This window comes from Ascaphus truei, chromosome 11 (assembly GCF_040206685.1).
Source record: "Ascaphus truei isolate aAscTru1 chromosome 11, aAscTru1.hap1, whole genome shotgun sequence".
NCBI classification, from domain to species: Eukaryota; Metazoa; Chordata; class Amphibia; order Anura; family Ascaphidae; genus Ascaphus; species Ascaphus truei.
In genome coordinates, this window is record NC_134493.1 from 54,291,501 (window position 1) to 54,308,296 (window position 16,796).

A 16,796-nucleotide genomic window follows, 5' to 3' on the forward strand; every position below is an offset into this window, starting at 1 on the left:
CACACGTTTGGTACTAGGTGGCGAGTAGATTTTTTGGTGATTTGTCAACCACTGTATATATATATATACATATATACATATACTCACACTGACGAGACCCAAAAGGTCGAAACCCCTGTCTGTGAGTAGGTTACTGGCTCTGCACCTGTTTAACCCAGGCAGTGCTGAGAAAGCTGTGTAATGCGGCAGGCATAAGCTTATAGGGTTCCATGTTAATATGCGTAAGAAGTAAAAATTGACACACTGTGTGTGCTCATTTGCATGTCCTTACCCAGAATCCCTGGCTGCAGTGGAAGCACTGTCTGCTAAGAGATAATGGGGAAGGGCAGGGCTGCAGCCATGCCTGAGTCGGGCGACTATATTTGATCTGGCAAAAACCGGGACAAATGTCGCGCATGCGCAGATACTCGTGACTGCGCATGCGCACGCACGCCTGGTAAACGCCAATCGTGCATGCTCACTAGCGGCCAGCGAGTGCTGGTGGCACACGCGCCGATAGAAGACCGGGACAGTGGCCCAAAAAGCTGGGTCAGGGGCCTAAAAACCGTGACGCAGGTGACCCTATCTCTGAGACACGTGAATGCGCTTACAGGTGGGATTTCTATTACTATTGAGAGAGATAGATATATATAGATATAGATATAGATATATATATATATCTATATCTATATATATAAAGAACATTTTTTATTGGGGGGGGAAGAATGCTGCTCTAAAATGTAAAAACAAATGTAGATAAGAGGTTACATGGCTGAGTGCTTTCTCGTGTGCTGCTAATTGGCAATGCATTGTGGGATAGGGAGGGATCCCAGACCATGTGCTGCCCTCGGTGGGGGATTTAACAAAAAGAGGCGGGGTCCATATCTGAGGGGGCGTGAGTTGGGGGGACGCGCACCAACTAGGCCAGGACAGGGGCGTGAAAGTGCACGTGGAAGGGGCGTGGTTCAGTAAGACACACCCTCAGCCCCAGCGAGCGGGATTTTAAAAAGTAGGCGTGTTACGTGCGCCAGGGGGGCGGGGTTCGATGGAAATCCCTCACGTCATCGAAGTGAATGTGTGCAGTGGGCGTGGTCTACTCGCAAGGGGGCGTGGCTTAGTGGACCCCCGCGCGTCTCCATAGCGCGGGATTTGGAAGAAGGGCGGGATTTGCATGCGAGGGGCGGGGCTTGCATGCGAGGGGCGGGGCTTGCATGCGAGGGGCGGGGCTTGGCGGGAGAGGTCGGCTCACAGCTGATGTGGAGCCGGGATTCGGAGCTTCTCTCCCGGGCACAATGAGCTTCCTGCAGCGGTGCCTCCTCCGGAGCTGGATTCCGGTCACAACTATAGCCAGGACCCGCTGCCCCAGCTACAGCACCGGTAAGTGGGGATCGGAGGCACTGCAGGGGTTGGGGGATCCCGGGTCTCTGCATGGTGACCTGTGGGTTACACACCTCCTGCAGTGCCCCTCGCACCTACATGTAGAAACGTACACCCACCCTTTTCCATGTGTGTACACACATGTACATGTGTATGTAAACGCACACACGTAAACGCACATGCACATGTCTATACGCACATCTACATGAACACACACGTATGTCTACATACACACTCGTGTGCGCGCGTTTCACACACTCGTGTGCGCGCGTTTCACACACTCGTGTGCGCGTCTATAAAATGTCAATACACACACGTGCACGCGTCTACACGTGCACACACACATGCCCACATTTATTCGCACATACACGTGCGCATGTTTACATGCGCGCGCACACACGTGTGCAAATCTACACACCTACACCATAGCACCAAATGAATCCAACCATTTGTTGAAGCGGTGTCGTGCAAAGAGGGGTACCATGCGCCCGAAGCCGCGCAGAACATCGCACTACCCCTGATCTCCCGACACGTACACCGTTTCAAGAACAGCTGCTTACGTGTGTGTGTGTGTGTGTGTGCATTTAATTTTAATAAGCTATTATAGTATTTGTATAGCGTGAACAGATTCCTCCGTGCAGCGTTGGGGAGGGGAATAACCATGTGGGGTGAGAGTCTGTAGATGTTGAGACAGACTGACAGTCGGAAGGTGCTATAACTTGCAGGGCGCCTGTGTGTGATAAATCTGCTGCTGGTGAGCACGGTTACATGACACACAGAACGTTATTAATTAGGCCGGCCACCCGGCCAATTATTCATAACGAGTTGCAACTGAGGGGGCGAGACCTTTAATCTAATTACGTATCACGTGGGCAAGTTGTGGGCACAAGAGAAATGTACTTCCTTCCGTGTGTCTATAGTGTCAGTGCGTGTGTGACACTACTGAGGGCTGGGACTTTATACATGGGATGTTGTATTTATGTGTATATAGCGCTGGCAGTGTATACAGTGAGGTGTGTGTGTGTAGTGCTAGCAGTGTGTAACGCTGTGTGTATGGTGCTAGCAGTGTGTAACGCTGTGTGTATGGTGCTAGCAGTGTGTAACGCTGTGTGTATGCGTGTATGGTGCTAGCAGTGTATACGGTGCTACATTTGTGTATATAACGCTGGTAGTGTATACGGCGCTGTATGTCTCTCCCCGCGCCCCCTATCCCTGGCATTTCACCTCTCGCCCTCAGGCCTCATTCTAAGAAGTTTCTCCTGTCTCCTATATATGAATGAATATAGACCATCCCCCCACCTCTCGGTGGCCTCACTGCAGGGTTACACTTCACGTGCATTTTTAGCTGCAGTCCCACTGACCAAGTGAAGTGCTAGATAAAAGCTCAGACCTCAACCCAAAGCCGCTGGGAGTGCAGAGATGCAGTGATCGGGGGGGGGGGGGGGGCATTTTACAGCGGATATGTAGGAACGCCGCGGTGAATATCGGTTTCATGTCAGCGTGGGTCTGAACGAGGAAACTGCAGGGCCATGCGTGAGATTAGGGTGGGCGATCAGTCGCAGCAAAATGTCTTCGTCTAAACTACAAAATCTAATTTGTCTTTAAAATATTCAAATGGGATAAGATAAGATTTTTGATCCCTAGACCGTAAGATCCGTTTATCGGTGACATTGCAATGCACACAGCCTGGTGGCAGATATGGAGTCATTTAGCGGTAAAGTTTAGACAGGAAGCAAATGAAGAGTCAGTTGGCACATGAGGAGAAAGCAAGAATGCCGAAGGAGGAGAGATTGGCGTAAATAATTGGGGACATCAGAAGGTATTCAATATGAGGGAGAGGGGGAAGGAATGAATGGTGAGTTTTGGCATGGCCATCTTGCCGCAGGGGACAGTTGGCCACTGCAAGCCATTTTACCGCAAAGGTAAGTGGTTAGGGGGATTAGTGTTGTTATTTGGGGTTACCCTTAGGGTTTGGAGGGTAAGGAGATTAGGTATGGGGACCGATTAGGGGTTTCAGGGTAAGGTGTCTGATTAGGGTTAAGGTTAGGGACTTGCCTGCGTCAGAAAAGAAGTGAAAGGCTCATTATTTTGGGAGGGTTGGCGGGCGAAGCACACAGGCAGAGAACTAGTTTTGTAATAAAATTCCTTTTTTGATTTTGCAATACAAGTCCTGAGAGTGCCAATTAATTCCAGTTGTACACACTGCATTAACTTGCTGCCTGGTTTGCCTGTGGTTTATGCAGAGACTGATACCTACATTTTAACGTGTCTCATTGTTGCATTGGCGGGGTGCCTGGACACATTTCCTAGGGGTGTATGTATATATGTTCTCTCCTCTGAGCCACTTTTCTCTAACAGGAAGTGTGTGAGCAAGAGAGAATCGTGTGCAGCTTCTCTCCTAATCCCAGCTCCTTCTGTAGCTCCCTCCCCCTGTTCTAATCCCAGCTCCCTCTTTACACACCCGGCGTCCTGTGCTAATCCCGGCTCCCTCTCTGCACACCCGGCGTCCTGTGCTAATCCCAGCTCCCCCTCTGTGCACACCCGGCGTCCTGTGCTAATCCCAGCTCCCCCTCTCTGCACACCCGGCGCCCTGTGCTAATCCCGGCTCCCTCTCTGCACACCCGGCGTCCTGTGCTAATCCCAGCTCCCCCTCTCTGCACACCCGGCGTCCTGTGCTAATCCCAGCTCCCCCTCTCTGCACACCCGGCGTCCTGTGCTAATCCCGGCTCCCCCTCTCTGCACACCCGGCGTCCTGTGCTAATCCCGGCTCCCCCTCTCTGCACACCCGGCGCCCTGTGCTAATCCCAGCTCCCCCTCTCTGCACACCCGGCATCCTGTGCTAATCCCAGCTCCCCCTCTCTGCACACCCGGCATCCTGTGCTAATCCCAGCTCCCCCTCTGTGCACACCCGGCGTCCTGTGCTAATCCCAGCTCCCCCTCTCTGCACACCCGGCGTCCTGTGCTAATCCCAGCTCCCCATCTCTGCACAGCCGGCGTCCTGTGCTAATCCCAGCTCCCCCTCTCTGCACACCCGGCATCCTGTGCTAATCCCAGCTCCCTCTCTCTGCACACCCGGCGTCCTGTGCTAATCCCAGCTCCCTCTCTCTGCACACCCGGCGTCCTGTGCTAATCCCAGCTCCCCCTCTCTGCACACCTGGCGTCCTGTGCTAATCCCGGCTCCCTCTCTGCACACCCGGCGTCCTGTGCTAATCCCAGCTCCCCCTCTCTGCACACCCGGCGTCCTGTGCTAATCCCAGCTCCCCCTCTCTGCACACCCGGCATCCTGTGCTAATCCCAGCTCCCCCTCTCTGCACACCCGGCGTCCTGTGCTAATCCCAGCTCCCCCTCTCTGCACACCCGGCGTCCTGTGCTAATCCCTGCTCCCCCTCTCTGCACACCCGGCGTCCTGTGCTAATCCCGGCTCCCTCTCTGCACACCCGGCGTCCTGTGCTAATCCCAGCTCCCCCTCTCTGCACACCCGGCGTCCTGTGCTAATCCCGGCTCTCTCTCTGCACACCCGGCATCCTGTGCTAATCCCGGCTCCCTCTCTGCACACCCGGCGTCCTGTGCTAATCCCGGCTCCATCTTTACACACCCGGCATCCTGTGCTAATCCCAGCTCCCCCTCTCTGCACACCCGGCGTCCTGTGCTAATCCCGGCTCCATCTTTACACACCCGGCATCCTGTGCTAATCCCGGCTCCCCCTCTCTGCACACCCGGCGTCCTGTGCTAATCCCGGCTCCCTATCTCTGCACACCCGGCATCCTGTGCTAGTCCCAGCTCCCCCTCTCTGCACACCCGGCGTCCTGTGCTAATCCCGGCTCCATCTTTACACACCCGGCATCCTGTGCTAATCCCGGCTCCCCCTCTCTGCACACCCGGCGTCCTGTGCTAATCCCGGCTCCCTATCTCTGCACACCCGGCATCCTGTGCTAGTCCCAGCTCCCCCTCTCTGCACACCCGGCGTCCTGTGCTAATCCCGGCTCCATCTTTACACACCCGGCATCCTGTGCTAATCCCAGCTCCCCCTCTCTGCACACCCGGCGTCCTGTGCTAATCCCGGCTCCATCTTTACACACCCGGCATCCTGTGCTAATCCCGGCTCCCCCTCTCTGCACACCCGGCGTCCTGTGCTAATCCCGGCTCCCTATCTCTGCACACCCGGCATCCTGTGCTAGTCCCAGCTCCCTCTCTCTGCACACCCGGCGTCCTGTGCTAATCCCGGCTCCCTCTCTGCACACCCGGCGTCCTGTGCTAATCCCGGCTCCCTCTCTCTGCACACCCAGCGCCCTGTGCTAATCCCAGCTCCCCCTCTCTGCACACCCGGCATCCTGTGCTAATCCCGGCTCCCCCTGTCTGCACACCCGGCGTCCTGTGCTAATCCCAGCTCTCTCTCTGCACACCCGGCGTCCTGTGCTAATCCCAGCTCCCCCTCTCTGCAAACCCGGCGTCCTGTGCTAATCCCAGCTCCCCCTCTCTGCACACCCGGCATCCTGTGCTAATCCCAGCTCCCCCTCTCTGCACACCCGGCGTCCTGTGCTAATCCCAGCTCCCCCTCTCTGCACACCCGGGTCCTGTGCTAATCCCAGCTCTCTCTCTGCACACCCGGCATCCTGTGCTAATCCCAGCTCCCCCTCTCTGCACACCCGGGTCCTGTGCTAATCCCGGCTCCCTCTCTCTGCACACCCTGCGTCCTGTGCTAATCCCAGCTCCCCCTCTCTGCACACCCGGGTCCTGTGCTAATCCCAGCTCCCCCTCTCTGCACACCCGGCGTCCTGTGCTAATCCCGGCTCTCTCTGCACACCCGGCGTCCTGTGCTAATCCCGGCTCCCCCTCTCTGCACACCCGGCATCCTGTGCTAATCCCGGCTCCCCCTCTCTGCACACCCGGCATCCTGTGCTAATCCCGGCTCGCTCTCTGCACACCCGGCATCCTGTGCTAATCCCAGCTCCCCCTCTCTGCACACCCGGCATCCTGTGCTAATCCCGGCTCCCTCTCTGCACACCCGGCATCCTGTGCTAATCCCGGCTCCCCCTCTCTGCACACCCGGCGTCCTGTGCTAATCCCGGCTCCCTCTCTGCACACCCGGCATCCTGTGCTAATCCCGGCTCCCTCTCTGCACACCCGGCGTCCTGTGCTAATCCCGGCTCTCTCTCTGCACACCCGGCGCCCTGTGCTAATCCCAGCTCCCTCTCTGCACACCCGGCATCCTGTGCTAATCCCAGCTCCCTCTCTGCACACCCGGCGTCCTGTGCTAATCCCGGCTCCCCCTCTCTGCACACCCGGCGCCCTGTGCTAATCCCGGCTCCCCCTCTCTGCACACCCGGCGCCCTGTGCTAATCCCAGCTCCCCCTCTCTGCACACCCGGCGTCATGTGCTAATCCCAGCTCCGTCTCTGCACACCCGGCATCCTGTGCTAATCCCAGCTCCCCCTCTCTGCACACCCGGCGTCCTGTGCTAATCCCAGCTCCGTCTCTGCACACCCGGCGTCCTGTGCTAATCCCGGCTCCCTCTCTGCACACCCCGTGTCCTGTGCTAATCCCAGCTCCCCCTCTCTGCACACCCGGCGTCCTGTGCTAATCCCGGCTCCCCCTCTCTGCACACCCGGCGTCCTGTGCTAATCCCGGCTCTCCCTCATGTCCTAGCGGTGCATGGGTCACTGGAGCGCACGCTGGTTGCGGTGAAGCCGGATGGGGTGCAGCGGAGACTGATTGGTGACATCATCAAACGCTTCGAACAGCGCGGCTTTAAACTGGTGGGCATGAAGCTGCTGCAGGTAAGGGAGCAAACCTCTAGGACTATCCCGTGTACTCAGGAGGCACAGAACTTGTTGCCTCGTCCAGGACATGGCACAGAGCAGGGGTAAGGGTCACGGTACCCAGCCTGGTCCCTCTGGGATGGCACTGATCTGGGGTACAACGTCTGGGGTACATGGCCTGACTGACACTGCCTTATCTCTCTCTGCCCAGGCCTCGGAGGGAGTCCTGTCTGAACATTACCATGATCTGCGCAGGAAGCCCTTCTACCCAGCGCTGATCCGCTACATGGTGTCCGGGCCTGTGGTAGCCATGGTAAGAGCCTGGAGGGTGGGGGGATGAGGTGGGTCAGGGCGCTGGGTGGTATAGCTTCTGGTTATCGTACGCGGCCAGGGGGTACATGGTACCAGAACTTTCTTATCTTTATTTCTCTCTCCGTCCCTTCATGCCAGTACACCTGAATTGGACATTAAGCCCCGCCCACTTGGGGGACAGGACAAACCTTTCGACGAATCGGATTCCATCGGCCCCGTATATAAGGCTCCCCTTCCTCCTCCTCACTCCAGTTATTTTTGTCGCGCCGATCAAGGGGGCAGGTCCTCTCCTCACTGGCTGTGTTATATTCCTGTGAAAAGGAAAAAATGGGATAGCGCTAAAGTTTAAACGCCAATATGATAATAAACAATAAAATAAATATCCTTTGCATGAAGGCAGGCTGCCTGGTACCTACTGCTGGTACAAACGGATGGCAATGTGGGGAAAAGATAAACCTGGCGCCAAACGTTCAAATGGGAAGTCCTGTGATCCTCAGGGAATGTGCACACGCGCCTGACAGGCCACGGAACGAGAGAGAAGAAAACAAACACAAATCGTAGCGCCACACTGCAGGGTAAATCAGTATAACGCTAAGAAACATAGAACAGTGAGACTCCTAGTGACAAACTAAAAAACAAACAATTTATTAAAACTTGAACTATGCCATAAAATAAGCAATGAAACAGATGGAGAACAGCTGGTCGTCCGGAGAGTAAAATCAAAACCCTACTTACAACAAGCAGGGCGATAACAGGCGATGCAACAACAGTGTCCTCTCGGCGCAGGGGGTAGTCCTGGCAGAGTACAGACTCTGCCCCGCCGGGGCTCTCGCCCGAGATCCCTTCTGCGGTGTACAGGAACCGTGCCGGTGATGGGGGCAGTCTTTCGGGTGCACAGCCCAACAGCACGTGTGGCCGGCACACCTTACTTCCTCCCCCTTGCTCACAGGCAGTCTCTGCGCGAGTGTGCCCGTACACTTAAAGGGACAGGAGCTGCTGTCTGGATGCCGGGGGCTAACAGAAAACTGGAAGCTCAGGACCAACTGCTCCAACAAAAGTTCAATGCTGACCGTGTCACCTGCCCTACGCGTTTCGTAGATGTGAATCTACTTCCTCGGGGGCAGGGCAGGTGACACGGTCATCTTGAGGTCAGCATTGAACTTTTGTTCAATATATCCCTGTCCCTTTAAGTGTACGGGCACACTCGCGCGCAGGCGCGCAGAGACTGCCTGTGAGCAAGGGGGAGGAAGTAAGGTGTGCCGGCCACACGTGCTGTTGGGCTGTGCACCCGAAAGACTGCCCCCATCACCGGCACGGTTCCTGTACACCACAGAAGGGATCTCGGGCGAGAGCACCGGCGGGGCAGAGTCTGTACTCTGCCAGGACTACCCCCTGCGCCGAGAGGGCACTGTTGTTACATCGCCTGTTATCGCCCTGCTTGTTGTAAGTAGGGTTTTGATTTTACTCTCCGGACGACCAGCTGTTCTCCACTTGTTTCATTGCTTATTTTATGGCATAGTTCAAGTTTTAATAAATTGTTTGTTTTTTAGTTTGTCACCAGGAGTCTCACTGTTCTATGTTTCTTCGCGTTATACTGATTTACCCTGCAGTGTGGCGCTACGATTTGTGTTTGTTTTCTTCTCTCTCGTTCCGTGGCCTGTCAAGCGCGTGTGCACATTCCCTGAGGATCACAGGACTTCCCATTTGAACATTTGGCGCCAGGTTTTTCTTTTTCCCACTGTGTTATATTCCTGGGACTTCACGTTATTGGGGAGCCCGAGGGCTGCCTTTTTCCCCAGGCAGAGATATATGCCCCAAGTCTCATAATGCCATGCTACTATCGTTCGGCCAGTAGGAAGCATGCAGGTGCGGGCCTACCCGTGGTCCTAGCTACTGGGCGAAAACGATGCCCCCTGCATTTGTGGTATTTGGTGGCAAGCTGTGACCTCCAGCTTATCTGAAGGAGATGGTACTGTTGCCGTTTGAAGTTACTCCAGGGGTGTAGCGGCCATAGTTGGGGAAACCATCCGAGCTGCAGCCGCCCAGTATTCCCAAGGCATGGATGCCTTCTATGGCCTGTATTGGCCGATTTGTAGATATCACGTAGATTGCTTTTGTGCTACTGAAGTGGAAGCAGGATTTCCGGGACTCTGATGGTGCGTACTTCAGATGCAGGTAAGTGCCTCGATTTTTGATCCTTTAGTGCTGCAGGAACGAAGGGTTGGTACTTTTTCTGACCTTGGATGTGGCATCCTTCTGTACATGACTTTCGGGATACTTGGCAGTTATCGGAGTAATTGTTTGGCCACCACCTTGCCAGAGAGCCAGGCCATGAGCCTTGCTGTTACTCTGCAGCCAGTTTGGAGGATGTGCTTTGGTGTTACCTGTCCTCAGGACTCTGCACCTGGATATGTTGGACTTGCATTTCTATGGTTGGCCCTTTGTTTTCCCCCTCCCACCCTTAGTGGGGGGCTGCTTTAGGTATGCCCCCACTCATTTGCACTGGCATAAAACAGATGTTCCATAAAAGACTCCTCCCCCAGCAGACCGTATCTTTGTCCTACAGCAGTGTAGGTTCGTTTTGTTGCTACACACCGGAACGGCCCCTTGGTGGTTCAGCTGGGGCAAGTTCTCACCCTGATGTTGGACTATTTTGTAGCTATTCAGGGGCCTGGACGTGATGAAGAGGAAGCAACCGCAGCCTATTGGCTTGGCACGCAGAAGCGCGCTCCCAAGACCGTGCACCCTTCACGGTGCCATAAATAAGTTAGTATGGTAGCCAGGAGACGTGAACACAGCCGGAAGGTATTTATACCAGCGTAGGTAGTTACGTTACTGCCTCTCTGTGCTTGTGGGGTTGGAGACGGAGATCTCGAAATGGAGGGTAATACTGCCAAGGGGTCGCTGCCTAAAATTTCTAACGAGTACTAACATGGTAGTCCATTATAGAAAGAGTATAGTCTGAGAACTGCTGATCCTATGTCTTGTAGTATAATTGTTGCCTGAAGGAGGATCGCCTGAGGAGGGTACTGGAGGCCTGGCACCAAGAGAGCCTACCGAAAAAGAGAGAATCCGTGTAGCCTTTGATATAAAACAGCGTTGGAAGGAAATAAATTGTGACGATTGCTTGAAGTCTGCGGCAGTGCAATCCACTGACCAAATGGAGACGTTTCTTGTCTGGATGAAGGATAGGGTCGCTCGTAGTGTTGAACCAGACAATTTGGCAGGTATGGTCGATCACGGACCAGTCTCGACAGAAGAGATTTCTCATCTGAAGGGTCGTACATTCGGGTATTATCAGAAGGGGAGTGTTGGGAATCCTTGGATCAGGAAGAGATGCAAGAGGAGTTTACAATATTTGATGTAGGCTTCCTGGAAGCAGTGGTTGAAGCTGTTTGGGATGTGTTTGAAATGGAGGATTCTGATTAAGAGACTCATTAAACTTTTCAAAGGATCCCAAAACAAGACAAAGGTTATTCCACTGTACAAAGTACTCGTGGACATGTTCGACTCAGAATGGATCCAGCCTGATGGGGGGGAAAATGCTGTAGAGATCTGGGATATACCACCAAAGGTCGAAGCAACGTTTGCGAGGACAACACTTCCAGTTGACAGCGTGATTTCTTTTATAGACTCTATAGACTGGAGAACTTCTTCTTGAGACTCATCTTGAGCGACATGCAAACCAGCAGTTGCCACAGTGCCTGAAGAGCAATTCGAGTTTGCATTTCAAAAATTGAGGATGCGCTCAAGAAAGGAGTGAAAAGAACTGATTTAAACGCATTGGCGGGAATAAAATTGGTGACTGACTATATGTTGCTGAAGCATTATTTGACACAGTACCCCTGTTGTCTAGATCCATGGCCCTGTTGGTAGCCGCAAGAAGAGCATGATGGTTGAGACCGTGGATGGCTGACTCTACATCCAAGAATAACTTGTGTAGGCTGCCCTTCTTTTGAAGGAGAATTTCTATTTGAGTGGAAACTCTTTAACATAGTTTTAATGTTGGCAGGAGTTTTTTTCCTACCAGATGAAAGGTGCAGGCGTCCCTATACTGCAGGGTCCCAGCCAGATAGCATGACCTATCACCCAGTTGACAGTAAAAGGAAGGTTGATGTCCACAACTGTCCGGGCTCAAACGATGAAGGACAAATGGGTCTTCCTTCAAGTTCTCTCCTCCGGGTGTCATTTAGCATTCAAGGTCATTCCAAGGACTAACATTGTTGACTTCAAAACTTCCAAAGAACATGAGGCCAGACTAGCATTAAGTGAGACCTGCAGTGAGTTTGAAGGTACCATATGGCGAAAGGAATATATTCAGGTCTCTTTCTTGTGGAAAAAGGCCTTTGGAGGATTCAGTGCTGTCTTGTACCTCATGGATTCCACGTTGAACTTTATGCGTAAGAATGCATGAACTCTTCTAAGGGTTCTTGTATACAGGCAGTACAACAAGGCGACTGGTTGAGCTCGATAGGCCTCAAAGATGTGTATCTGCACATTCCAGTGACCTATTGACGTCAGACGTTTCTCAGGTTCACAGTGGGAGGAGATCACTTCCAATACACAGCTCTACCATTTGGGCTGGCTTGGTCCCCCAGACTATTCACCAACGTACGAGGCATACAGATCTACCCCATACCTAAAATATTTACTGGTCAAAGCTCACGACAAGACTCGCCTGCAACTTCATATCGCACAAGTTTTGCGATGGCTGATCAACTGAAGTCATCTGACCCCTGTACAGTCTCTAAAGTTTTTTTTCTTTTTCAGTATATAGTAGAATAGTGGTTTCGTTACCACAAGATATTATTACTGTAAACATTTTGGAAATCATACAAGGTATCCGTAAAAGATTGTACGACTCTTCTAGACACACAGATGGCAATTTACCTGAGGGAAGGGGCTGTCTCCGAAATGTTATTTGGTCTGCTATAAGCACATAGTAAAGTCTTGGCAATCTTTTTTTGCAACTAAAACTGTGTGCCTCCATCTTTTGTACGATATACAACTCTTCTCGGGAAAATTGTCTGCCCTGGATGTGATTTTTACATGGGGAAGATTTCACATGAGACCATTACAAAGAAATGTTTATTGACCAATGGAATGGAGACTCAATAGACTTAGAGCATCACAGCACCAACATAGACTTTATGTTGGAAAAAGCAAGAACCTTTTCAGAACTGCTTGTCCTTGTACAACACCAACTTTCTCCAACGTAGGGGAGCACAGTATCACACCAAAAAGCTAAAAACACAAAATAGTGTGATACATTCTTCAATGGAAAGGGAATTGTATGACCCAGTACTTGGTACAACTCCCATTTTCCTTCATTTTAAAAGGCAGATCCAAATATGTGGCAACTGTTGTGGACCTGGTCAGGTAGTCGGCAAAGCTTTTAGGACACACGGATGGTGTGTGTGTAAAGGTATCTTTTTATGAATCAATACAAATCTTTAAGGCATGTGAGCTGAGCGCACATTATAAAAGCATTAAAACATATGTATAAACTTCTGGGATTCTCAGCTGTTTGTCTCACGTGACCACTCTGTGTCCCGGATGTGGTGAATGTTCCGGCGGTGAGAACGCTTCTCTGTCTCCTGACAACGCGTTTCACCTCAATGACTCCCGAGGAAGTCTTTTTGAGGTCAAACGCGTAGAGTCGGGAGACAGAGAAGCGTTCTCTCATCGTCGGAAACGTCCGGGACACGAGTGGTGACGTGAGACGCCGATGTGTGCAGGTGGTGAGACTGAAACGCCAGAGAATCCCAGAAGTTTCTACGTATGTTTTTTTAATGCTTTAAAGAATGAGGAGCATGAGTGCACATTATAAAAGATTTTATTGTTTTTTGTTTTTTTATTGATTCATAAAGATACCTTTATACATACTGTTATGTACGGCGCATGTGATCTGTATATGGGACAAGGGTTAATACACACAGCTATCCAGCTGATTTACTTTTCTCCACGCACGGTGCCTCAAATAACTAACATCTCCCCTCATTCTGTCCCCATGTACCATCTGTCACGAACAGCACACTTGTGGGCACGTGACATATATAGTAAAAACAAAAAACAAAACTGTGCGCTACTACCTAACTACCTATAAAGTTTAAATGTATAAATATATACAGTGCAGTGACTATACCATCAATTTAGTGATAATTTTTTTTTTATAAAAAATTAAACCACAACTCCCACAGTGAGATAATTATATATTAAATAATAAGTGCCACATAACCGTGTTGGGGAGAATGGCGTCTGCAGCTGTAAACGCAGGGGTGGCTCAGCACCCCACACACACTAAGAGAATGGAAACAAAAGAAAACAGCGCACAACAACAAATAGTGAAGCAAATTCAACAATATATTATAGAATTAAAAAGGGGGTAATATATCTGCGTACATGAAAAAAGTTGGTAAAAGGCATGTAGTGTGTATCACACTGTTTACCACTCGGCAGCTGTTAACTGTAGAATCGGGTGCTTGCTTCCCTCTGCTGCAGCTCAGTTGATTCTGGGGCAGGACGTCAGTCTTTCACTCCCAAGGGGATTTCCCTTCATGCAGCCAGGTTCAGCAGCTGGTACTGGGGCTCGGTGAAATCGCTCCTGCTTCCTGGCCGATATGAAGCTGCTCCTGTACCTCGGCAGGTGTATCCTCTGCACAGAGGTTAAACCGCAGCTCACTGGGGTGCCCTCAGCGTGCCACGATGCCGCTCCGTCGCGGGACGCTGTGTAATGACGTCACTGTCTACACAGCAGTGGTGGATTCAATAGGGAAGTTTGAACAGTCTTACAAAGTCTCTCACAAGTGTCCAAAACAGCACACAGGTTGAAATAAAAACAGGACAGGCCAATACATAGACAAAGGCCAATGTAAGCAGATATAAGGCAATAGAATGTTACATCCAACTAGTTTCGTAGAATTAACTACTTCAGGGAATCGGGGGAACCAGGTTCAATTCCCGGTGTGGGCTCCTTGTGACCTTGGGCGAGTCACTTGATCTCCCTGTGCCTCAGGCACCAGAAACATTAGATTGTAAGCTCTGCGGGGCAGTGACTTGTGCCTGCAACAATCCTGTGTGATGTGTCCCACGCGCTTTACTGTAATTGTGACGCGCTTTGCATCCCGTTGGGAGAAGAGCACTATATGAAATAAAATTGGTATTAGTATGACCGCCATAAACTGATTACGGGAAAAGAAAATGACCGTAAACAGACTGCATGCTTCCCTTGTTCTTGTCCCTCCATGCTCCCCTTTTCCTTGTCCCTCCATGTTTTCCCTTTTCCCTCCATGTTTTCCCTTTTCCTTGGCCCTCCATGCCTGCATGTTTCCCTTTTCCTTGTCCCTCCATGCCCGCATGTTTCCCCTTTTCCTTGTCCCTCCATGTTTCCCCTTTTCCTTGGCCCTCCATGTTTCCCCTTTTCCTTGGCCCTCCATGTTTCCCCTTTTCCTTGGCCCTCCATGCCTGCATGTTTCCCTCACTAGTGGAATTTTAGTTGATCATGCCGTTTTTCTCTCTTCGCCGCTTCGCTAGCGGGATAACGGTTGTAAGGAGGACAGCCGGGAGCCTTCTAGGGGCTGATGGAGCCTGATTCAGGGAAACTTTTGTCCTGCGTGTCCATTTTGTTGTACTGGCATGGGGGGGGGGACTAGAAGAAAAGTGTAACGCCCCCGCACCCCCATCCTACAGGGTTATTAACTTGTCTGTTGTATGCCAGGCCCCACCCTGGGGATCCAGACGTCACGCAAAGGTATTTTAAAGAGGTTTAAGAAGGTTAGGTTCCAGGAGGACACGAGAGGCACCTCGGGGAAAGTAGCTAAGTAATGTTTATTAAGTAATAGTACATACCAGGCCCCTTATTATTATGTTGTAGGTAGGGACCGTACCCATTAAGTTAGGAGCCCCTAAAGACAGAATGGAGTCATAAGGAATACGGCACGCCATAGGGCTCCCGGGTACCGGCGGATCAGCTCTAACTGCAGATCGGCGCTAATATTCCTCAGCTGCCTGAGTGGTAGTGGCAGTTCCCAATCGGGCAACTGGTATCGGGTCAAGAAATAGAGGCCCGTCAGGATTCCCATAGGTGCCCTGAACAATCGGATAAATATCGATGGTTCCAAAGCAACAAGGGGGGGGCCGGGACCCACATTTATTCAGAGCGACTAGGTCAGGGGACCTTCATTGAAGTGTTAAGCGTGGGCCCTGATGGAAGAACATGTATGTCTGTCCTAAAATACAGTACAATGTCATTAACGTGTGTATGAGCGGCTCCTGTCCATGGGGACACAAATAAAAGTTCCTGACGCCCATTCTTCCACAACCCTGCTACCTCATCGTCCAGCCCCTAAGTCCGTGTGACCCATGTGGAGTAGCCATTTAATACACCCCAAAGTAATCTCCCTAGAACCTGGGCAGGCAGGGTTTCAAAAGGAGTTGCCGGTAAGAATAATTCCACTTTTGTTCCATTGGTTGCTATTACCGTGGGTGTTTTTTACTTGGCTGAGAGGTGTACACCATTGGTTTCCTTTACCAAAGTGTTTGCCCTAAGCTAAGATGGCCGTTACTGTTCCTCTGGTGCTTGCCCTTAGTTGGCTGACCCCATTGGTTGCCGCTACCAACGTGTTTGCCCCCTGGTAAAAATGGCTGATGTTGTTTCTTGCTAATACTGAGGGCGTTCGCCACGAAGTAAGATGGGCGGCAGATTCCTTGGCTAATTTGGCGTGTATGCCTTCTCTCTGTCCCACCGCAGGTCTGGGAGGGACACAATGTGGTGCGCTCTTCCCGTCTGATGGTTGGTGAGACGGACTCTGCCCAGGCCAAGCCGGGGACCATCCGAGGGGACTTCAGTGTCCACATCAGCAGGTAACCCTCACTCACCCCACAACCCCCCTGTCTCCTTTGCGGTCTCCTGTCTCCCCCCCCCCTCTTTGCGGTCTCTTGGCTGCTCCCCCCCCATCCTGTGTGACTCTCTCTCTCTCTCCCTCTCTCAGGAATGTGGTCCATGCCAGTGACTCTGCTGAGGTGGCGGAGCGGGAGATTAGCCTGTGGTTTCACAGTGCGGAGCTGATCAGCTGGGAGACCTCTGACCACCGTGACCTGTACCAAATGTGACGACGCCCTGCGGCCCCTCAGTCCTCCGGCCCCCTAGAGACAAGCACAATTTCCCCCTCCCGCCTGTGTGGTCCTGAGGGGCCCAGGAACCTTGTCTATATGAAGGAGATCTATTAAACCTTTTGTACCAGAATGTACTTATGACTCTAATAACAGCACTATTGGCTATAAGGCACTGCAGTGGTTTGGTGACCAGCGGCTGATTCCAGGCAGTAAGGCACTGCGGGTGCATGATGCACTATTCCCTCTTGTTTCATGG

The 16,796-nt window shown here is 52.0% G+C and overlaps 1 protein-coding gene across 1 annotated transcript; it reads left to right on the forward strand.

Moving 5' to 3' along the window:
- Nucleotides 1-1,203: 1,203 nt before the first annotated feature.
- NME4 (NME/NM23 nucleoside diphosphate kinase 4) lies at nucleotides 1,204-16,674 on the forward strand. The gene is made up of 5 exons (XM_075566378.1): nucleotides 1,204-1,356; nucleotides 7,002-7,132; nucleotides 7,326-7,427; nucleotides 16,176-16,288; nucleotides 16,417-16,674. Exons 1-5 carry the CDS (start codon nucleotides 1,272-1,274, stop codon nucleotides 16,535-16,537), a joined length of 552 nt encoding a protein of 183 aa, XP_075422493.1. The 5' UTR covers nucleotides 1,204-1,271; the 3' UTR covers nucleotides 16,538-16,674.
- Nucleotides 16,675-16,796: the final 122 nt, after the last annotated feature.